Source organism: Aegilops tauschii, chromosome 4 (assembly GCF_002575655.3).
Source record: "Aegilops tauschii subsp. strangulata cultivar AL8/78 chromosome 4, Aet v6.0, whole genome shotgun sequence".
NCBI classification, from domain to species: Eukaryota; Viridiplantae; Streptophyta; class Magnoliopsida; order Poales; family Poaceae; genus Aegilops; species Aegilops tauschii.
Window position 1 is genome coordinate 499,618,750 of NC_053038.3, and position 23,273 is coordinate 499,642,022.

The 23,273-nt window shown below is 42.9% G+C and overlaps 3 protein-coding genes across 5 annotated transcripts; 2 read left to right on the forward strand and 1 right to left on the reverse strand.

The window, feature by feature from the left end:
• The first annotated feature begins 5,609 nt into the window (after nt 1-5,609).
• LOC109783486 (protein NPGR2) lies at nt 5,610-10,185 on the forward strand. 3 transcript variants are annotated; one of them, XM_020342115.4, is made up of 6 exons: nt 5,610-6,036; nt 6,456-6,686; nt 7,284-7,524; nt 7,631-8,847; nt 9,265-9,415; nt 9,573-10,185. In XM_020342115.4, exons 2-6 carry the CDS (start codon nt 6,486-6,488, stop codon nt 9,893-9,895), a joined length of 2,133 nt encoding a protein of 710 aa, XP_020197704.1. In that variant the 5' UTR covers nt 5,610-6,036; nt 6,456-6,485; the 3' UTR covers nt 9,896-10,185. The 3 variants fall into 3 exon arrangements, with proteins under 3 accessions (XP_020197704.1, XP_020197821.1, XP_020197762.1); XM_020342232.4 differs by having other exon boundaries at nt 5,634-6,036; nt 6,500-6,686; XM_020342173.4 differs by having other exon boundaries at nt 5,720-6,036; nt 6,366-6,686.
• A 7,015-nt stretch (nt 10,186-17,200) lies between these two features.
• Nucleotides 17,201-17,762, forward strand: LOC109783394 (SKP1-like protein 1). Its single transcript, XM_020342029.1, has 2 exons — nt 17,201-17,497; nt 17,589-17,762. Exons 1-2 carry the CDS (start codon nt 17,201-17,203, stop codon nt 17,760-17,762), a joined length of 471 nt encoding a protein of 156 aa, XP_020197618.1.
• Nucleotides 17,763-18,223: 461 nt separating this feature from the next.
• On the reverse strand, nt 18,224-19,155 carry LOC109783296 (teosinte glume architecture 1-like). The gene has a single exon (XM_020341941.4). The coding sequence runs from the start codon at nt 18,822-18,824 to the stop codon at nt 18,327-18,329; it is 498 nt and encodes a 165-aa protein (XP_020197530.3). The 5' UTR covers nt 18,825-19,155; the 3' UTR covers nt 18,224-18,326.
• Between the last annotated feature and the right edge of the window lie 4,118 nt (nt 19,156-23,273).

Here is a 23,273-nt window from a genome sequence, read left to right on the forward strand (position 1 = left end):
CCGGCGAACTCCGGCGACAACGGCGCGATGACGAGCGTCATCACCAAATCGCCACCACACTGTCTCCCCCGACAGGACAGCGGGAGAGGTCGAACAGATCTGATGCAACTCCCGTGGCATTTAATTCAGGTGGGTGTAGTGCAGGTTGAATCAAGTAAACGGCAGGGGCCTATGTGCAAAATTCCCAAAGCTGACGGTCCACCCTCCGGACTGCCACTTGTCATGCTGTGAGTGGCTGTGGACCAAAACATCACATAGGGTGTTAAGTTGTAGGAGTCCTAGTAACATTTTGCAAGTTTTGGACTAAAACATCACATTCTGTGCAAGTTTGTGGATCCGGATACTATTACCTCTTGTTTATACTATCCGTCAGGTGACGGGACGTCTCGCAGGCAGCCCAGCCTGCTCCCTCCCTCCTGGCGACGGGACGTGTTTTGTACTAGTACGTGCGCGGGCTAATCGATCACCGGTCGGTGCTGCTAGTGGTAAATCAGTGAGCACCGCAGGCTTTGTTTAAGTGGGCAATGCTTCGTTAGCTAGAGTGACTGTTGAAAGCAGTAGATTGGGCACTGCACTGTAGTACCGGCGAGTTGTTGCTGACACGACGGCGCATCCGTCAGGAGAGGATAATGCCGTGCCCTGATTCGCCTGTTGTTCGTCTCCCACGTAATTCGCACGATCGTGAAAATGCAGTCCTATGGTACCCCTTTATCGAAAAAAGTCCTATGGTACCCCACGGGATTAATTTGAGAGAATGCTCGACGGCGCAGGAAAAACAAGGGAATCCTATGAAATTTTTCCTTCAGAACGTAGTGCAGATGTACCGGATGGGAAAAATTTCCTAAGGATTCCAATCCTATTCCTATACGTCAAACGAATAACCCGAATCCTCCAAAAGTCCTATAAAAATTCCTTTAAATCGAAGGAGCCTTTGATTTATCCAGTTAAAGAATTGGTGAGCTTTGCTGTACCGGAGGCAAGCAGTAGTAGTGCTGTGCAGAGCAAGGACTACCCAGTGTCGCCAGACAAAAGTTGACTCTTTTGTGAAGTGTCACTGTTATTTTAGGGGATGTTTGGATTGTGACTATATTTGCCTTATGTTGTCACATTACTTTTTGCCACACTTGCCTAACTTGAGTTAGATCAAATTGTTAGCCACATTTTGGCTTGCCTAAGTGAATCTTACCACACTTTTTGTGTCTATGACATGTGGGGTTCATTGCTCAGAAAAAATTCTTGCCTTAAGTGTGGCTAGAAGCAAACACCTACCTAACTTGATCAAACTTGCTTAAGATGAGGTGTGGCAAAGTGTAACAATATATGGCTGGAAACCAAACAACCTCTTAAATAAGTCTGAACGGTGTTCTGACCGGGGACGGAGGCAGGATCGGGCCAGGGCCCGGGCCGGCTTCAGCGTACTGCAGCTACAGCGCTTCCGAACCATGGCCTGTAGCCCCGGGCAGGCTTCACTGTGGCACTGTAGCCCTTGGCTACCGGCAGTACAGGAGAAATCTGAAGAAACTAGACAGCCAGGACACTGGCTGCTGTCGTGTCACACACACAAAAAAATAAATTGAATTGCATCAAGCAAGGATAATTAGGGCTCAGCTTGTGTGGGGGAACGGGAATGGGACACACTCACTGTTGTGCATTCAAGAAAGGCCTGGGATCCTCTTCTGAATTTCTTACATGGGTGTTAAACACCAGCTTCAGACGAGCAGTGGATGGGTAGCGATAGGCAATAGCATAGCACACCCTTTCTTCCCTGAAGCCAGGCCAGGCAACGGTCCAGTACCAATTATAGGTACCCGGGACAGTGCATTAACACGACTCAACCAGGAGCGGGCGAGCGATCACCATTGCCGAGCCCAGGATTTGCCCTACTACTCTGTAACTTGAACACAGTCCAAGGTTTACAGATTGCCAGACCAAAGCAAGCTCCAGCGAATTGAGATGTTTCTTCTCCAAATAAATTGAGTGAAAGCGTCTGAAGAACACCGAGAAGAATTGCTTGCAGTGTACTCGTGGATTCTGAATGGAACTAGGTGATGAAAGCTATGCAAGGTGCGGCAGTAGGCCTGTGGTTTTTTTGGGTAGAGGAGAGGCATGGCGGCCATGGATGGATGGATGGGATGGCGGCATGGGCATGCCTGAACCTGAACCTGAACCTGAACCTGGACAAGCAAGCAAGCTGCACTGTCTCTCTGATAGTCTGATTGTGCCTCCGCCCGCTGCTCGCGTGTGCGTGCGTGCGTGGGCGTACAGTTACCTAGTACGTATAGTACGAGTAGTACCCATCGTCAGTCAATCATCACGCGCGGCATGGGACTGTTGAAAACCCGCTCTTGATGCAGCACTGCTTCATCATTGGCATCATGGGTTTCAGAGCGACCTCCCTCCTCTGTGTCTCTTTGATTCTTCATCCTCCTAGCGGCCGGGTAGCAGCATGCAGGCAGGGAGCGTGGGATTGGTCTATTGTGGCCACGGCAACGTGGCGTCATAGACTCATGGTGCCCTGTCCTCTGTTGTACTACAAGCAATGATTTCCTCTTCATTTGTTCGCTTGTCCTCGACACAGGTTGAATTCGTGCCTACAGATGAAGGACTTGCGCAATCTATCTAAAAAATCGTTACGAATTCGAATTCACGTTGATTGCTCCCCTTATCTTCTAGATTGGTGGTGTTTTAGTATCTTACCGCTTGAATGAAATTCGTTATTCTAACCTCAAGTTTTACTGCTCATCACGAGCTTAAATGAGCTCGCGAGCAGTAGGTGACTTTTGGTTTTAGATGTGTTATTTAGGAAAGAAGGAGCAAAATATCGCAAATGATATAACTCGCTTACTGCTAAATGTATCTCTTTTTTTTTTAGAAAGTGCTAAATGTATCTTTGTCTCGCCTTTGGCGCCAGCTGTGTAATAGTCTAAGTGGACTGGCCCAATAGAGCGGTTCTGGGAAGGTTCCATTGACAGGCACAATTCGGTTTTGAACCTTCCGCGTATTTTTTTCTTTCCTTTTTTCCCTTTGTGTGTTTTCTTGGTCGGGTTTCTTAGAGTTTTTTCTTATTTTATGATCTGTGTTTTTTTTGGTTCTCTTTTTTTTTTCGGTTTTTCTGGTTCGTTTTTTCTTACTACCTTCGTCTCAAAATATATGATGTATTTGTAGGCTACTGTAGCCTAAAAAATGTCATATATTTCGAGACAGAGGTAGTATTTTTATCAAACACATGTCATTTTTAATAGAAGTTAAACATTTTTAGATACATGCTGAAAATTTGTCACATGCACATTAGACATTCTTTATACATAAGTTGAACAGTTTTCAAATACACGTAGAAACATTTTGAATGCACACTGAACATTTTTCTGAATACATGTTGAACATTTAACAGATACACGGTGAACATTTTTTCAAAACACATTGAACAATTTTTAAGTATTGAACATTTTCTAAATTCACACTGAATGTTTTTCGAAAATGCGCAAATCATTTTTAAGTGTTGAACATTTTCTCAATCCACACTGAATGTTTTGAAAATACACGGGGAGCATTTTTCATTAATAATAATAATATGAATATTTTTCAAAACACGCAAAACATTTTGTAAGCGTTAGGAACATTTCTTTAAATGCCATGAACTTTTTTTTCCATATGGTACAAAACATTTTCCAAAGTGACGCGAACATCTTTTCCTAATAATGTCACAAACATATCTCTGTAAATGTGATGAACAATGTTTTGATGATATGAACATTTTTTACAATTGACATGAAAAGTGTTTTGCAGTAGATGAACATTTTTAATGTTTAGTGATTTTTCTAAATTTTAGTAGGATAATTTTCGATATATGTATATATTAGTTTTCGAAAAATATAAAAAAAGAGAATAATCTGTAATTTGTAATATGTATATGGGCCGCAGCAAACGGCGAACGTACATACTATAACGATGTAACAGCCGACGCAACGATCAGTTTGAGAGACGTAGATGCTCCCTGGAATAATCTGTAATTTGAGTAGTAGCTGCGGCCCATCTCTACATGCCACGGCCTAACAGTTGAGGCCCAAACAGTTGGCTTTGCAGCGTCGTCTCAAAAAAAAAAGTTGGCTTTGCAGGGCAATAAAAAACTACCGCACGCGGTCAAAGGTTGAGTGTTCTGGAAAGACGCGCTCAGTCATCGGAAGCGGCTCCCCGACAGCTGGAACGTGCCCAGTCGACGAGGAATGGGTTCCAGTCACTGATCTGTGGGCCCGCCGTTGCACAGCCTGTCATTCGGGTATAAAGTGGACCCATATTATATGTTCATTCTGAATATAAAATAACCCCAGGCGTGATCCTGCTGGGCCCCACGCGATTGAGTACGCTTTGGATGTTTTAAGAAAAGCCAAGCTTTTTCTGTGCAGCTAGACCCTGAACATTTCTAGATTTTACAGAACTACCCAGCCTAATCCACATAACCATGCATTATTCATGGAGAAACAATTGGTCTTGGATCTTCTTTTTGTTTAGATTTTTTTAGCAACCTTTTTTTGTTTAGATTTGTCAAACAACAAACCGTTGAAACAAAAATAATACCCCCTCCATCCTAAAATTGTTGTCTTCAATTTGTCTAGATACTGATCATGTGGAGGTCAGCTTACGTTACACTTAGAGGCGAACACAAATCAAATGAAAACAATCGTCATAGTTCCACAGAGATATACTCCCTCCGTTCCTAAATATTTGTCTTTTTAGAGATTTCAAATGGACAACCAAATACGGATGTATATAGACACATTTTAGAATGTAGATTCACTCATTTTGATCCGTATGTAGTCACTTGTTGAAATCACTAAAAAAACAAATATTTAAGAACGGAGGGAGTACAAGCAAACACTGTCACAACAGTCACACCCACCCCTTTAACGAACAAATGGATCACTTATGCCACTTTTGAAGCATCATGTTGCTTCTCCCAAGTTTTCCAGGATTTTCAATGCACAAAATTTTCCTAATTGCTTTAATTTCCGAACGATCTACTCGCTCTGTCTCCCATATTAATTGTAATAACGTCTTATATTCCCGCAAAAAAAACATCTTATATCATAGGACAGAGGGAGTAGTATTTAAAATTCAAGCACAAACTACATATTTGTTCCCCTTAGAAGTGGATAACAAATGTGCATATGCAAAAATGCTAGAAAATGTTCGTAGGTGCTAACTCTATGTCTAAGCTATAACTAAAATGACGTGACCTTGATTCGACACCTATGTGTCTCAACATCAACAACGTTCCGTAGGTCGCTGTTGCGTCAGCAAGTCCTATATTCATCGACATTTTGCTATATATAGCTTCCTCGGTCTCCGATCTCCATGATTTTTAGTCTTGGCCGAACGCTGTGAGCGCGCGTGTGTTCACTCTTTGATCATGTATTGCGTCTACATGATTTGCTAGACCCTGTTGGCTAGGCCCGCAAGCAGCGCAGGCGCACGATGTTTAGAGATTTCTTTTGTAAAATAAAAATATGCCTCCAAGGACTAGTCCTGAACGGAGTATTATAAAAACCAATATTATGAAACCGCGAGGATCTATCTATCTATAAACATCCTCCCCTCGACCTTTACGGAATGAGAACGGAATCCCTTTTGCGGCCCACCCCTGGAAAGTTCCGTAAATTCCCGTCCCGTGGAGACAGCGGCCCAACACCAACAGCAACCTGGTAGTACTACTAGTACTGGTAAACAAATTTCGAGTGGCCAACAGCAAGGAGGATCGATCTCCAGAGAGATTACTCGCTCCCTCCCCCGCGGCGTTTCTTGGATTTGTCTCCGGAGGAGGAATCCGGAGCGCCCCATCCGCGTCTCGATCGAATCGCCGGCCCCGTCGCTTCCGCGGAGCTCCCCCGATCCCGTCGCCCGGTGCGGTTCGAATTCCGCCCGAATTGGCGTTCTTGGCGATCGGTTTGGAGGCGGGACTGGATTCTTGATTGGCTGGCCGAGTTGTCTCTGCGGGGAAGCTCCGTCGGCCGGGAATCGCGCCTTCCTCGTCCGGCCAAGGTGAGCGGCGAGTTCTTCGATCGGTTAGTTCGGTACAACTGTCAGCGCTTAGCGGTGGGGATTCTCTGCGGAATTCCCCCCTTGTTTCTAGCAGAATTCAGGAGTGAGTTTCAATGTTTCTTTTGTACCTAGTACTGTATATGTGCTAAATTCGGAGTCTTTGTTGGAATATCTCTGAGTGATGCTCTATTACAGACGAAAAAGAACTGATGCTCTCTCCATTTTTTTTAGAGAAATACCAATCTTGGTAATTGTGGTGGTCAATTCCCAAAGTATATCATCAAATTGTGCTGTTTTTAATCATGTTATGTATGCACTACTTTCTGTAGGATCATTGCTCAAATAATACCAAGCTGTGCAATGTCATGGTTGCCAGTGGCTAAACATCGCGATTCTTAATACACAATTCTTTCCGCCAGGGAAATGTGCTAACGAGGGTCTAATGGGGCATGATGGAGGGCAGGAAAGACAGGGGGAGATCTCGTAGCGTGTTTCGGCGGATGGCGATGCAGTGCCTCTGCTCCGGGGAGCAGGCCAATCTGGTGGATGAGCTGAACCCGTCCAATGGCGAAATCGAGTTGTATGCCAAAAATGACGGTCTTCGGGAAGCCGAGTTGTCTCTCCAGGAGGGTGGTTCCCTTAACTATGAGGTTGGTGCTTCATCTTGTAGCATAAATCTTCTCATGACCAACAGTGCTTTTTTGTTGTTGAATCTGCTCATCGTTTTGAATTGTCTACTCTAATGCTTATATCACGTTTTCCTTGTACACTTTGCTTCATGCCAAACGATACTATATGCAACTGAAGTCCTTGAGCTGTTTATCGGACTGTTTCATGTATTGATTGTCTATTTTTTCTCCAGAAGAGGGAATCATTTTGTCTTTGATTCTGCTGCATAATGTGTCAAAAACATCTGCCTGTGACATCTTGTACACGCTTTCTGAAATTATATGTCCCTCTGCCTGCTATTTCTCTTCATTGTAATTCTATATTCAATTTTATGCTAGTTTGTAGTTACCATCCTATAAATCACAACACAGTACATACTCTGAATTTCTGCACCCTGTGTGCTGTAGTACATCAGTCTGCAATTTGTACCTGTTGGTATGCTCTATTTCTCAAGTGCTTTCACATGTGTAAGAAAGATGCCTTGCCTAATGATTGTAAGCTTCATAGCCGTCCCAATAAGGGTGCTCCAAATTTATTTCATTCATAGTTCATAAGTGTAAATACCAATAAATTTTCAGGAAGCAAGGGCATTGCTTGCAAAAGTCGAGTACCAACAGGGGCATGTTGAAGAAGCACTTCGTGTGCTTGATGGGATAAATACGGCTGAATTAATTCCTTTGGTGAAAATGTCCATCAGTAGATTAGCAAGGGCCGATCCACATTCCAGTTATCCACCAATGTCCTTGCATACTGTCAATCTAGTAATGGAGACAATATATCTCAAAACTATAGCACTTCGTGATCTTGGGAAGTTGAAAGGTACAACCCGTACCTCTCGTTTTTGTACGGATGCCCATCATTTGATCTTCTCTTCATCTCTGTCATACTATTTCAAACATTACTTCAACTCAATTTCGTTTTGCAGAAGCTGCACAGGAGTGCAGTACAATATTGGATGTTATAGAATCAGCACTGCCTAAGGGCTTACCAGCCAACTTTGGAGATGGTAGTAACTTGAATGCAACAATACGCAGTGCCGTTGAGTTGCTTCCTGAGCTATGGAAATTAGCGGATTTCCCTCCTGAAGCGCTCTCTTCATATAGGAGGGCTCTCCTTAGTAGTTGGAATCTCGATGCAAAGGCCATTGGTAGAATACAGAAGGAGTTTGCTATTTTTCTCCTATACAGTGGCTGTGAGGCCTGCACTCCACCTCTTCGATCCCAATTGGATGGTTCATTTGTACCTCAGAATAATTTGGAGGAAGCTATTCTTCTTTTGATGATTTTATTGATGAAATTCAACCTTAAGAGGCTTGAGAGAGACCCAACTGTGATGCATCATCTGACTTTTGCATTGTCCATATCAGGGCGGTTAAAACCTCTAGCCGGTCAGTTTGAAAAACTATTACCTGGTGTGTTACACAGCAGAGAGTGGCTGTACAATGTTGCACTGTGTTACCTAGCAGAAGAAGATGATCTAGCTGCCCTCAATCTGCTCAAAATGATACTAAGATTTGGAGAGGACTCCAGTTGTCTCAAAGAACTTCTTCTAACTTCAAAAATTTGTAGCGAGAACGGTGCACATGCTGAAGAAGGTGCATCCTATGCACGCAGAGCCCTTGCTAGTCTCGATGGAGGTTGTGACCAGTTAGAGGTTGTCGCGGACCTTCTACTTGGCATTTCCCTCTCCCGTCAAGCTAGATATGCTCCGAGTGGTACGGAGAGGGCTTCTCAGCAGCGTGAAGCACTGAAGGTGCTTGGTGTTGCTGAAAAGAAGATGCAAGACAAAGATTTTAGGGTACTGTACAATCTGAGCCTTGAAAATGCTGAGCAGAGGAAACTAGATGTAGCAGCTCTTTATGCAAAGAAGTTACTGAAATTGGAGAATGGTTCAGAATTAAGGAGCTGGCTCCTTGTAGCTCGTATCACGAGTGCTCAAAAACGGTTCGAAGATGCTGAATCTATTGTAAATGCTGCCCTTGATCAGACTGCAAAGTGGTGCCAAGGAGATCTGTTGCAAACCAAAGCCAAAATTCAGGCTGCAAATGGGCAATTTAAGAAGGCAGTCGAGACTTATACCCAGCTTCTTGCTGTCATCCAACTCAGGAAGAAAAGTTTCAACTCTGGGAATTTTGTATTACAGGTAGCTACCTGATAAAAAATCGATTTTGGAGTTTTTCCTAAAACATACGACTGTCGTGCTTAATATTTTCACAGCATTATCTTTCATTTCTGTACTGTATCTATTTGCATATATGATGACAAACTGAAAACAAAAATCTGTATCTGTTAAATAAATAACCTTTTACTATAATAAGAAAAAGCCAGCCCGAACAGTTTCTTATCATATCTTTGATTAATGACAGCTAGAAGGACAAGCATCTTACATGATTTTTAAGCATATACATTCAGTTGACAGAATAAATTGCAATGCCATGTTGGGAATGATTGCTTTTGAGTAAAAGGGGAGAGCATTGTTCTGTTTGCCACATACAGTTATGGGATTCCATTAGAAAAAGAAGTGAGAAGACTTCTGATATCGCTGTTCAACTTTTCGCAGGGCTCGAAGGATGATGGTAGCATGGAAACAGAGGCATGGTACAATCTGGCCCTTCTGTACCTAAGCCTGTCACAGTGGAGGGATACAGAGCTTTGCATATCGAAAATAAAGGCTATCAGTGCATATTCTCCCTTGGCTTATCATGCTACAGGTGCTTCATATTCTCCTTACCACCAACTTCCCCATTCTCAAGAATCCTTGCACCGTGTTGACACAACAACATTTTCAGTAGTTCACAAGGAGACACCAATTCTTCACCGGAAAACAAAATTCATTCTTAATATTTACGAAGATGTTTATCCATGCAGGAAAGCTACTTGAAGCAAGAGGGTTTCTAAAGGAGGCTCTTGGAGCATACTCCAAAGCATTGGATCTCGACCCTAAGCACGTACCGAGTTTGATATCTGCCGCCGTTGCTCTTCGACAGCTTGGAGGCAGGCCCTTGCCTGCCGCAAGGTGCCTCCTATCTGACGCACTGAGACTGGACAGAACGAACCATGTTGCATGGTTTAACCTCGGCCTAACCTATGAAGATGAAGGGGGCAGTTCATCAGCAGCACTTGAAGCTGCCGAATGTTTTCAGGCGGCTGCCCTTCTTGAAGAAACCGCCCCGGCTGAACCGTTCAGATAACATCGCATCCAACTTTTATAGGGAATAATCAAACTGTGAGCAGTTGTAGGTCTCATATATAGGATGAATAGTGGGTTTGAAGAAAAGAAGTATACACGGTACAGAAAATAGTAAAATACAAAACGCATGTATCATCATAATTGCGTTGATTTTACCAACATGTTGAAATTATATATAGCATCACACGCCCTGGCAGCTCGTGTTTAACTGGCAACTTTTTGCTATGTGATTTGGCTGTAATTTTGAAAGAGCACACGTGAAACGTTGTTAATATCACTTCACTATCAGTACATTTTGACCAGCACAGAATGCAAACCAGATGCTGTAATAAGCACTAAGGCAGGGATTGAAAACACATGCATTTTTTTCACAGAGTAAACGTCACTGGAAGAACCACAACCATCACTCAACTGGATTGGATGTTATGTGAAATCAAATACATTTTTTTTAAAACCGGCAAGCAGCGTTTTTTTTTAAACTTCTGCGAGAGGCACGGATTTGCTTCCGTGAGAGGCACAGTCGTGCCTCGGATTTGCTTTCGTGAGAGGAACAACAAGTTTTTTTTCAGGAGAGGCACAGTCGTGACTCTTTTGAAAAGAAAAAAAACATGCTCCCGGTTAGTTTTTTTGTCTGTTTTTTGCCTTTTTTTTCAGAAAAAAATTCATCAAAGCTAATCAAGACGAGACCTATTTTCAAAGATCTCAACGCGAGGAATCCAACGGTGAAAACAGTTTGATATTTGGACGCACGGTTTAAGAGATGTAATGTTTTGAATAAACGGATCTACGGAAAAAGGAAACTCTCAGGTTGCAACAACTGGCACACATGCGTCACTTGTTGCAATCTGAGGAGGTGGGAATGACCTTTGCAAAGGGTGCTCCTTAATTAGTGATTTCAACGGTGGGAAGCTTTGAGTAACTTTCCATTCCGATTTTCTTTCTGTTTTCTCCTTCGGTGTTTTTCATTATTTTTTTAAAAATTTTCTTTTTCTCTTCAAAATTTTTACTTTTTGTTTTCATTTTTGGCCATCCTCTCTTTAAATTCATGATTTATTTTCATATTCGTGAAAAAAATTAGTTTCATTTTTTTTTCATTTTTATGATTTTTCTAAAATCGATGAAATTTTCTCAAATTCCTGATTTTTTTTTCAAACAGGTGATTTTTTAATCCGTAAATGTCATTAAATTTAGGATATTCTTTTATCAAATTTGTGAACTCTTTTCGCATCCAAGAGCCTTTTCAAACCCAAGAACTTTTTTAAATCCATAAACATTCATTAAATGAGTGAACTTTTTACAGAGTCCACACAATGTTTTTGAAACTCATCAATGTTTCTCAAATTAATGGACTAAATCTCAAGCCTTTTAAAATCCGTGAACACTTTTTCATATCAGAGCACTTTTTTTAGTTCCACAAATTTCTTTTCAAATTCATTTTTGTTCAAAATTATATGTTTTTTGAAATCATAGTTTTTTAAGTGCACAAATTTTCCAATGAAACTATATTAAACTGGTGGCCATGTTACTTAGCGAACGTGCCTCGTGAAAGAGCGAGGAGGTACGAGAGGATAGGTGGCACTTTCGGGCTGTGGCCCACATAGCAAACTAGCGAGCACCAGGCCCCCTATCGACGCCTGAACCGCTGAATAGGAGGAGGTCTCGGCAAATCTTATTGGGCTTCTCCCCAACCTCGCGTAGTGGGCGGGCCCATTAACTCTTCTTTTCTTGTTTTAAAGCAACAAAAATGATGTGCCCCACAAGACTCGAGCTGCACTGGTTCCGATATCGTAGTATGGATCAATCTAACCAACTGGGCAACCCGACCTTATGTGATAGATTCGTTTTATTTCTTAAAACACAACATTGGAAAAACACAATGTTTCATGTTTGGTCTTCTTTTTCTCTTTCTTTTTTTTGTATCTTTCTATTCTTTGCTTTCTTTTTCTTTTCATAAATGCACAAACTATTTTAAATTCGTGAAATTTTTCAAAAATCAGTGAACTTTTCCCCAAAATTAATGAACTTTTACAAAACTCATGAACTATTTTAAAATTTGGTGAAATTTTTTCAAATTCGAGGAAATTTTCTCAAAATCGATTAAGTTTATTTTCAAATTTTATGAAATTTTTTCAAATTGGAGGAACTTTTTCAAATTTGATTATCTTTTTTCAAAATTTATGATCTTTTTTAATTTTCGATGATTTTGTTTTTCAAATTCGATGAACTTTTTTCAATTTTTATGAACTTTTTTCAAAATCGATGAACTTTTTTAAATTTTTTTTTTCAAAATGCATGAACATCTTGAAACTCATGATTTTCCCCTTTTTTCTCGGTTTTTCATTTTGTACTAAAGTCAATGGTTGACAATTCAGCGGCTGACCGGTCAACCCGACCAGTCAGCAGCGAACCTGCCTAAAAAAATCAGCAGCGAACCCAGCGAGGCAGGGACCAACAGCTAACAAGTGCCGAGCAAGCGAGCGCGCGTTGGGCCGGCCCAAGTCGCGGCTCCATGAGCGCCCCTTCCGCGAACGGGCGCCTGAAGCGCTGTATAGGAGCTCCCAGAGGTCTCCGGAGGGACTCCTCCTAGCGAACCATTTTCATTCGCTTGAACACTCATGGATCAATTTGTTCGTACAGGAATCTCCCCAGAGGACGCGTTCACCAGATATTGTGGTCCCAATAAAAACTCGCATTTAATAGAAGTGTAAACATGATGATCAGCTACATATGTTCAACACAGTTTACCATTTATTTAGACAAAAGAGACATTTAATTAGTTATGCATGCATGCATGCACCATCTCCGGGCAAGTTGTATGGCCGGCTCCCGTATTACTGTCCGTGGACTGGTCCGAATGAGTCCACAGTTTTAAGGATCGGCATCGGAGATCCTAACAATTATGCTGCTCTCGCCTTTTTGTAATCTTATTTTTCAAAAATACACTACTAACTTTTACGGCCTCCTTAGTCACCCTATCCACTCTCGTCATGTTTTCGGGTTCCCTTTCAGGGGATGAGGATATTTCGATGATTTCTCTGGTAAGAGTTCTTGTCATTATTGATAGTGGCCCTAGAGAAAGAGCTTACGCTGATTGTTCTAACTTCATTCATATTTGATTCCGCAACTGAGACCTTTTCCCACATCTGTGCCAGGAGCACTGGCGGAGCGTAGTGAGGACAATACCGGGCCTTGGCCACCCCTTGCTAGAGAAAAATTTACACGGTATGCTTATATTTCTACTAATCGCTCTACTAATCCTCCGGCATGTCTGATCACCCTAGCCTTTTCTATGTCATAGCACACTCGTCTTGGCCCCTCCTTACATTTGGTTCACGCTCCGCCACTGGCCAGGAGGGCAAGCGGTCAAAGCAGAAAGGGTTCTCGCTTCTCCGTCTGGAAGGACACCGAATGGACCAAATCCTATCGATCTTTCCTTGGCATGATGATCATGATCTGCAAAGTCTGCCATTTCTTTAGACTAGTAATCATGCACGTGCAATGCACGTATAATCGTAGAAAGAAATTTTCCAATTCATCCTAGTTAGGAGACAATTATTTCAATAAAATGATCAAGTGCAATAATGTAACTCCAATCTTAATTTGAGCTAAATATAGCTTTGCAGATATAGTTCTTTCCATATGAGCACCATGTCTCCCGCCGAACATGCACACACAATGGACTTCTCAACCATACAGAAAGACTTAACAAAAACACATTACATACAACAGTACCTTAGTCAATTTCGTCCCACAAATTGATAGTCAAGTAATACACAGACAGAAACTTGGTCATAGGCTCTGGATCCATATGAAAAAAGAGTACAAAATAAAACACTGGGGGCTTAGTGACCTAAGTGCCATGTCATAACCTATGTAATGCTTTTGGAAGTATACCAGAGTGTTCCTTTTGTGAGAGCAGGGGAACTTGCAAAGAATGTTTTCATGTAAATGAACGAAATTGATCTTGTTCCTAATTATAAAATATTTTTAAACATTTTGCCCTTTTTTAACATGCTATATACTCAGTACCCAAACAAAATCATGTAGCAACCGAAAAGGTATAGGCAGAACACGTACTCTATCAGAAGTGAACTTTGGTTCGGACAAAATCTAGGTTGAGGCTTTGAGTACATTTGCAAGAACACACGCATATCCAGAATGTTTAGCTGATATATCATTTCAGAGAAAATCTGCACGAAAATCTGCACCACTGGGAAAATAGCAAGCTATCTGATGGATATAATTTTTGCTGAGCCAATGACCAGACAAAATCTGAAGTAATAACTGAAATTGAGAAGGCTATAAGAAATCACTGTGCAGCTACATCTTCAACTATACACATAACATAGCAATATTGGGCACTACAGGCAAAGATATGATAAGATGAACATGCTCCTCTGATCGTCTGAACTGACAAGCTGACATATAACAGTCATTTTTTCTTTGAGAAAATTTAATAGATGCACATCACTGCAAAAAGATTGGGAAATTTCTTTGCTTACCTCATGCCCGCAGAAATCAAAAATACAAGATGCTTTATTATCAACAGAAGTCGCAGGTCTGGGAACTACTTCAGATATGAATAATTTGGACAGGGTGGTCATTGTGCAAATAATCATATCCAAAATTATATATACGATTTATGTTGCAACACAATAGGTCGACAAAAAATTCTGAAAAAAACAGTCAATAAAATAGGCATATGTCAAGGTTATTTGCATCAACATAACAAATGATATACCATCAAAAACAACATCTCAAATATCAAATATGTAAGCTTCACAAATTGCCTATGCAAGTATATACACCAATAAGTTTGTTCACATGATCCAGCATCACGTCTTTGTACAATAATGCCATACAACGATGTCATTTAACCAAATACATTAATTTCAGGAGGGTTCAAAAATTCGGTATTTTTGCACTTGTTTTTGGCACAAATATCTCTCTGACTGAAAAAATCATGCAATGATCATGATCAAATAGGCATTGCAAACTCACTCCAATAGCATTACCAAAATACCAAAAATATTCCTAGCAATCCTTGAAGATAGAGGGGGCATTTCATCAGGTCACAATCTAGTCGTTGGAATCAGTTCTTCAATAAGACAGTAGCGATAATTGTTGTAGATAAAGTAGACATATCTCCAAGGAACTTTCATGTATTTTGAAAATGAAGCGTCAAACGGAATAGTGAAAAACAAGGAAACCACACCTTGACGTTCCAGATCTAGGAAGCATTAGATGTAGTTATCTGATTGCAAGTAGATAACCGTTGCAGTACAGTGTGAAATAAAAAACAGACAGAAAAATCTTATTATTTATGAACCGTGGTTCCACTTCCTTCCCTATAGTAGCAAGCATGATCGAGTACCTTTGACTGGAAAGAAAAGATGTCTTCAGTAAGTTTTGCTGTATTGTCAGTTTATTATTTGCAAATTACACGAAATCCGATAAACCATGCAAGAGACCACTACACAGTTGAAGCTTATCATCAGTAAATCTCGCATTCGATTTCTCACTATCAATTGCACAGGAGAGTATAATCCACAGAAATTTCGAAAGTGGAGGAAATCAGTGAGCGGAGATGGGGGGTGGAGAGCTGACCGACAGTGGAAGAGGCCTTTGAGATTGGTGTGGCTCATGCGGAGGAGCATATCTTCCTGAATGTAAAGTTAATAAAAGCCTAGTCAACCCAATTGCACAATACAAACCAATCTCCTTTTTTCAGATGGTAGATGTCAATAGCATCTCATTCAACTTGACATGAAATAGCACTTCTGAAGAATGTCAAACAATACGCATGCCTGTAACTGACAGTTCCCATTTCAGATCCCAGTTCACCATATTCAGTTATAAGAACGTATGACCTGGATGGATGCTCTAATAAAACCAATGCCAGCTTCCAATTCCTTCACCAAAGGCATGCCACCTCCAAGATGTTAGCAGAGAAAAGCAACGGTGCGTACCTTCGGAACAATTAGATCAAAATATCACTGCACGATTCGGAGCGGTTTGCCTGACGCATTCGGAGCAGGAGGCACTGCTTGGTGCCGACGTCGATGCGCCGCACAATGCCCATTAGCGGATCCGGTAGCAGGCGGGGTGACCTCTCTGCGGCGACCTCGTCCTCCTCCCCCGCGTCTGACAGGGATATCAGGCGAGACCACAGAGAAGCGGCAGGCGTCGACCCGCGACACACGCGTAAGGAGAGGCCGCCGGCTAGAGGTGTGTGCTGACGGCGTGAGTGGGGCGGCGGCGGATAGGAGGAGCGGCGGTGAAGGTGGCGTCGAGGAGGGCCGGCGGTGGGGCGGCGCAGGTCGCCGGCGTGAGAGCATGCTCCGGCGGGCGACGAACCGGTGCGGCGGCGGATATGAGGAGCGGTGGTGAAGGTGGCGTCCAGGAGGGCCGGCGGTGGGGCGGCGCAGGTCGCCGGCGTGAGAGCATGCTTCGGCGGGCGGCGCGTGTGGCGCGGCGGCCGGTCGGACGGACGACGGCAGCAGGCGAAGAGAGAAACGGGAGAGGAGAGGGAGGCGTTTGGGCGGACAGCCGGCAGCGCCGGCGACGCGTGGTGTAGGCGAGGCCCAGCGGCGGCGGACGGCGCCAGATCGGGCGCCTGGCGCTCCGGAGGAGAAGATGAGATTAATTGGGAGGGAGATCGAGTGTGCCTGGAGCAGAGGAATTAGCGGGATAAACAACTCGCCAACGCGATTCGGGTGGAATCAATCCGGCACGCGGAGCGCTAGGAGAATTGGCAGACCGAGGCGTCTGCTCGGCAGAACATCTGATCTAAGCCGTTGATTTGGATGGCAGACCATTTGCGTAATATGGACAGTAGGATATGTTTAATTTGATTTGATCGGAGGGTCCTGCTTATCCCGTGTACAGTTTGTTGTGTGGCTTTAGGGGAGTTTATGTTTGCTCTTTTAATAGTAGTATAGATGCGTAATATGGACAGTAGGATATGTTTAATTTGATTTGATCGGAGGGTCCTGCTTATCCCGTGTACAGTTTGTTGTGTGGCTTTAGGGGGTTTATGTTTGCTATTTTAATAGTAGTATAGATATAGATATACATATAGAAGAAAAAAAACGACCTCTTTGGCTAGGTATGCATGCATGCACCGCCTCCAGATTTTCACGGAACTTGATTGACAACAATTCCCATCTGGAGTCGGCGGCGCCTACATCGTCGCCCTGCTAGCCTATTAATACCATCCGTGGCGGCATCCAGTCCACCTGGTCGACTCGATCATATCGCCACGCAAAACCCACCCCAAACCCCCAAGATCGATCTATCGATCGATATGAAGATGGTTCGTCTCCGCAGCTCCGACGGCGAGGAGTTCGAGGTGGCGGAGGAGACCATCGGCGCGGCGTCGGTGATGATCAAGGGCATGCTAGAGGACGACGTCGCCGTCGTCGTGATCCCGCTCCCCAACGTGACCGGCCCCATCCTCTCCCGCATCCTCGACTACGTCAACAGGCACTTCTCCGACCCCCACAACGTCACCTCGCACACCCCCGGCGCCGACGACCCCCTCAGGCGGTTCGACGACTCCTTCGTCCAGGTCGACCAGGACACCCTCTTCGACCTCATGCTCGTAAGCAGCCCTCACGATCTCTCTCTTCGATTCGATCTAGGAGTAGTTAACTGCTAGATTGATTTGGAACTCGCGATGTACGTTCATGCAGGCTGCCAATTACCTCGACATGCAGAGCCTGCTCGACCTGACGTGCAAGACGGTGGCGGACCAGATCAGGGGCAGGACCCTCGAGGAGATCCGCAAGAAGTTCAACATCCGCAACGACTACACCAAGGATGAGGAGCAGGAGGTCCGCAGGGAGAACTCGTGGGCATTCAATTAGAAGCCGTCTAGCTATTTGCTTGTCCATTTGATCATCACTGCGTAGGCTATCCATCGGTCGATCCACGGCTATGATGGGCCTGGTTACTTGATCATATGCGCTTTCTCACTCTTATAAAGCAATCAACGGGGCCGAAATGCCTACCTGGATGTGCACGGACTAGGGTTTTACAGACTCGGGGTTTCTCACCATTGCATGCATGAGCTAGCTCAATTTTTAGCCTCCCGGCCGGCTCCCGCAGCGTTCCTCAGATAGAAGGCACCGGGGAGCTCAGCTATGAAAGAACTTTGTGGGGAGTAAGACAAGGGGATCTGTTTCTTACTTTGCCGAGTGCCCGTGTTTTGGCTCTCGGCGAAGACCATGACACCCGGCGTATACGAATTTTTCAGTAGTGGTAGACGAACAACGACGAAATCCGAGCAAATCTATCAAAGATGATTTGCGTCTGAATAAATGCAAGATTATTCACTCTAATGCCGAGGGATGAAGTCCAGGACAGAAATATGAAAAAGAGAGAACTAAATGGGGCACAGCTTAGTTAGTGAACATAAGAACCCAAGACTTCTACTGCCACGAGAACTGGAAGTACGGCGACGTCCCTTCCGAGTAGCCATCAGCGCCGACGTGGAAGATCCCATGGCAGTTCATCTCGTTGTCGTTCCAGCTCAGGACCTGCGCGCCAGTGTTGAGCTGCTCGATGTCCATGCTGGGTAAGGCGGCGAACCCGGCGGCAGTGCAGACACCGCTGGAGGCCTGGGAGCAGGCGAACCAGGAGGAGCTGCTGAACTGCTGGTCGGGAACGAGGCACTGCTGGGCCACAGAAGGGATTTGCTCGCTTGGACGGACCATCTGGGTGATGTCCATGCTGGAGGAGTTGGCCGGGGACGACAGAATAGAGAGAACACAATCAGAGCTGAGCACGATGCTGCTGCTGCTCTCGGGTGGGGGCGGGGTGACGGCCATCAGGAGAGGCTGGCACACGGGGATCTCGAGGGCCGCCGCGCCTGCACTGAAGCTCATTGGGTCTCCTTCGTGTAGAAAGGGGAAGTGCCAGCCTTCCATAGTGTCGGACGACGTCGAGCCGGTGAAGTTCTGCCTGCTTTTGCTAAGAACCTCGTGGGTGTAGTACGGATTGCTATCATCGTATTTGATGATCCCGGACCAGCTTGGCTCTGCCCTCGGAGCAGAGAACGACGCCAAACTTGTCTCTCCATTTGAATACAAACCTGAATGGCCGTCATGAAACGAGCTCAAGAGTTTAGACTGCTATCCAAATATAGAAATATACAACATTGAAAATGCAGGCATTGTGCAACCAGCCAGTTCATTTGAATATTCAGGTTGCATTATGCTCTTGTGGCCAAGGAAGAATAGTACTCCCTCCGTTTCTTTTTAGTCTGCATATAAGATTTGGTCAAAGTACCTTTATAGAAAAAACATATCAACATCTACAATACAGAAGTTATATGTTATGAAAATTAATTTCATCATGCATCTAATAATATTGATTTCATAGTGTGAATGTTGATATCTTTTCCTACAAAGCTAGTCAAACTTCACAAAGGCTGACTTTGACCAAATCATATATGCTGACTAAAAAGAAACGGAGGGAGTACCCGTGACATTTATTTTCGAACATATAAAACTATAGTGAACACCATCTTACTCATGAATCCGATAGTACAAAGGGTAACGAAAGGCATATAGTATATAGTGCCATTTCCTGTTTGCTGTCTGGGTTGCAGGATGTGTTTTTTTTTTTGAAAAAGAGGATTACCCCCGGCCTCTGCATCTGAAAGATGCACGCGGCCATATTATTAAAAAATGGCAGCAAAAAAAGTCCCATCTTTACTTCTTATGGGAAAATGCAGGTGGTCAAGCTTATTATCAGTTAGACAGGAAATAATATGTCCCGACTAATTAAATACAAAACCGTAGTTTTGCAGGCTAGCTAGATGTATGGACAACTATAGATAACAACAGCAGTTTGGCGAGGGTTTACATTTGAGTTAATGTACTTAATAACTTAAGTTCTGGTTTTGAGATTACTATATATTTTGTTTGTTTCAGCTATGTCAAAGTAGCAATCGACAAGCTAGCAAAACAGTGGTTAAACAAATAAAATACCTTGTTGGGTTGTCATAAAGCTCCAAGAATCCTTGCTAACCACCTGTGGCGTCCTGCGGCGCCTGTTGCGCTCGTCAAGGCGCTTTCTACAGCTACGCTTAGCCTCGTCAAACTCCTCAAGTAAGTGAAACCTAAAGAGAAAAAGATTCATGATAAAAGACATAAGCATTTAAGTCAAAATGAGTCATAATACTAACATATATGAACGAATAGGTACCCATTTAGGAATATGTACTAATCAATATCATCCTTAATTACATAGTAACACTGCTATGACATGTTTTCCTTGAGGAAAAATCTCCCACTGTTAATGTATACTCCCCCGTTCCATAATTCTTGTCATGGTTTTAGTTCAAAGAGGAACTAAAACCACGGCAGTTATGGAACGGATGGAGTACTGAGCATATATGATTGTTCTAGCAGGAAGAGAGCAAATCATAACACACTTGAAGACCGTCAGGTATAGAACCTTGCATAACCTTGCTATTAACAAGTAAAATTATCTCTTAATATCTTGTCACTATCATAATAGAGTTAAGTGTTAGAAGAAAATGATATCGTAACATCATGGACAAATATGCCAAGAACTAAGTATGGCATTCGGGATTAGAGAGAATTTGTATGCAAGTGCACCACTTTTATGCTGAAAGCAGGCATGGAATTCTAGAAGAGACAACTTAGGTTTAGGTTATTCATTTAAAACCATCACTACAGATTTTGATATTGTTTTCTGAGCAAATAATCTGCTTTGATAAAATAAAGCACCTGAATAATTAAAAGCTTCAAGGACTAACATGCTACTCGAACATAATGGTCTGAATATTTATTTGCTCAGTATTAAAACCGCACACACAGATTCTCTAAAGAAAGAGTACTACACAGCTGGACCACTCAGATTTCAGTGCATCGGTTAAGAATTTCAGTGCATGGGGCTTCACTATACAAAAGCTTTCTACTGGGCCCTGTAAAAAGCACAGTAAATTAGTGCAACTCTTGTTGGACATTTGGACCACAATATGGGTTCTAGCAGGAAGTATATACTCCCTCCGTCCGGGTTTATTAGGCCTAAAGACAACTTCTCTTAGACTAAGACACATAGTAATTTGATCACATTAATTCTTCCATTCCACTCTCAATGCACTCTCTCACATGCATGCAGCCAATGAAAAAGCACGCATGAAGTGTATTAATTTTTCAACCATGGTACCAACAACAATGGCTTCCAATGCAACCAATGAAATGGTTGCATGCATGCACCTTTCCAAGGCAGGGCCTTATAAGAGGGGACATGCTTGTGATGCTGAGAGACCTAATAAACCCGGACGGAGGGAGTATATGGCAGTGCAGCACCAGCCTAAAGGAGCACTGATATGAAGTCTATTAAACGGTATGGTCATCCAAATTTTCCTTGATTGGGTGCTCTATTGCCTGCTATATGCTTGATAGCTAATTAACCAATCATTGGAAATGTACTGCACTGGATAAACAAAATTTAGAAGAGACCAAAAACGATCGATGGATAATTTTTGTATTGCTTAATGTTTCTAGGCACATGAGGCAGATTTAGTTCCTCACCACATCTCAAAAATATAGAAGACACCAACTCAATGGAGCTAGAGTTGAACCTTAAAAGATTTCAAGCAACGCGCCAGAATTGTGAAATGAACCAGGCAAAAAAGTGCATTACAAAAACACGTGAAATTGGAGGCACCAATTTGCTCAAAGGATGTGAATTCCCATATCAAACAAATAGACATCATTTTAACAGAGTCAAATTGCAGTGGAAGACCTATTTAAATAAAATATTTTAAGGGAATATAGATGAGATGCTATACTAAACATTAGTATTTACATCGAGTTCAGAAAATAACACAATAATGTTTCTATGGAGCAGAACTCCAAGAGAAATAAATGCATTAATAGTTCAGCTAGAAAGAAGGGCAAACTAAGAACAACTACTTTCTATCTATTTGACAGTAGAAGAAAAAAGTTCTTATGGATCGGAGTACCTGAGAAGCATTAGTACAGAAATGGTTACCCACAACATTAGGTGGCGTGCCAGTTTCAATCCATGCCAACACTATATTTTTGAAATAGTAGCGGCATGGGTGGCGTTGCTCATTTGTAACACGCCATATTGTGGGACTAAGTGTAGTGAGCACACACAAGTCAGTAGTGTGGTGTGATTTTTGTACACGCCACAAGTATCGAGACTAGTGGTGGCGTGCTGTTACACAACAGGCCACCAATAACATTTGCCTATATAAGTGTTGGCAGACTCTCCTTCTTCCTCAAATAATATCACTTCTTTCTCCACCAAAAATCTTCTCCCTAGCTAGCTGCTCTTAGTTTTTGTTCTTCCCCTCCTAGCTACGTGGCATGTAATGGACCCATCAGAGCTTGTAGTATCAACATGAGCCCCACATGCGAGCTCACGTCGACCGAGAGTGTCAAAAGAGTGGGGCCCAAACGCCTTGGCTGAGCTCTCCTCCCCCTGTTGGCTCGGTCATGATCTCATTCTCACCACCATTCCCTATGCAGCCGACCATGTCTGGCGGATCATCCCGCTGCAACAGCGCAACAGATCGATCAGCCGGAAAATCTACACCACCGTAAGCAAAGCGGCCCGGAATCTAGTGAGGGCATCCGTGCTGCTTTGCGTCTGCCAATGCCCTCTTGATAAGTAAACTTTGTGCACACTATGGAATCCAGAACGAGAGTTCTTCATCTGTGCTCGCCGTGGAAATGTATATGACAGAAAATCCCTCGATCTGTTACAACAAATTGGCACATGCATTCAAATCTAGCATTGCTCACATAATTGTGTGTATACATATCTGTAGAAGGAGTCTCTTGCCACACATGGACATGGGTTGATCTCGTGCAGAAATACGTAAGCGAGTTGCTTGAGTACTACCATGGACTACTGAGACAACAACTAGATGAGATACAAATAAAAAATTGATGAGACCCAAGCCGAAAACGACTAGACGCGAGGCAAGATAAAAAAAATTCAAGAAGCTTCGATGTCGACATTTAGCTTGTGTTATGATTGTGCTCGTTCTGCTAGCTGGATGGGTCGGTGACATCGTTTCTTCTTGTGGGAGTAATTGTGATAATTATATTGTTAATTTAGACAGCTAGCTATATCAAGAAATGGTTACTAGTTATTGTTTAGCCTTTAGTTATTATGTAAGTGGATTAGTGATGTTGTTCTTCTAATTCTGAAGTCTTTAACTATTTAACTATGTATAGTGTACCTAGAGCAGAAAAATAAATAAGGTAACATAAAAAAGTATCAAAAATAAAAAGGTAACATACATAAATAGAAGAATTGATTAAACATTAACGTTAAAAACCTAAATTAAAATAACCTACATAAAA

What these genes read in the sequence shown, in the direction of transcription:
- LOC109783394 (XM_020342029.1), top strand. Translation starts at nt 17,201, where the DNA reads ATGAAGATGGTTCGTCTCCGCAGCTCCGACGGCGAGGAGTTCGAGGTG. An exon ending in CCCTCTTCGACCTCATGCTC is followed by an intron (nt 17,498 to 17,588) that starts GTAAGCAGCCCT and finishes ACGTTCATGCAG; the next exon opens with GCTGCCAATTACCTCGACAT.
- LOC109783296 (XM_020341941.4), bottom strand. Translation starts at nt 18,824, where the DNA reads ATGGAAGGCTGGCACTTCCCCTTTCTACACGAAGGAGACCCAATGAGC.
- LOC109783486 (XM_020342115.4), top strand. Translation starts at nt 6,486, where the DNA reads ATGATGGAGGGCAGGAAAGACAGGGGGAGATCTCGTAGCGTGTTTCGG. An exon ending in CTGGGAATTTTGTATTACAG is followed by an intron (nt 8,848 to 9,264) that starts GTAGCTACCTGA and finishes AACTTTTCGCAG; the next exon opens with GGCTCGAAGGATGATGGTAG. An exon ending in CTTGGCTTATCATGCTACAG is followed by an intron (nt 9,416 to 9,572) that starts GTGCTTCATATT and finishes TTATCCATGCAG; the next exon opens with GAAAGCTACTTGAAGCAAGA.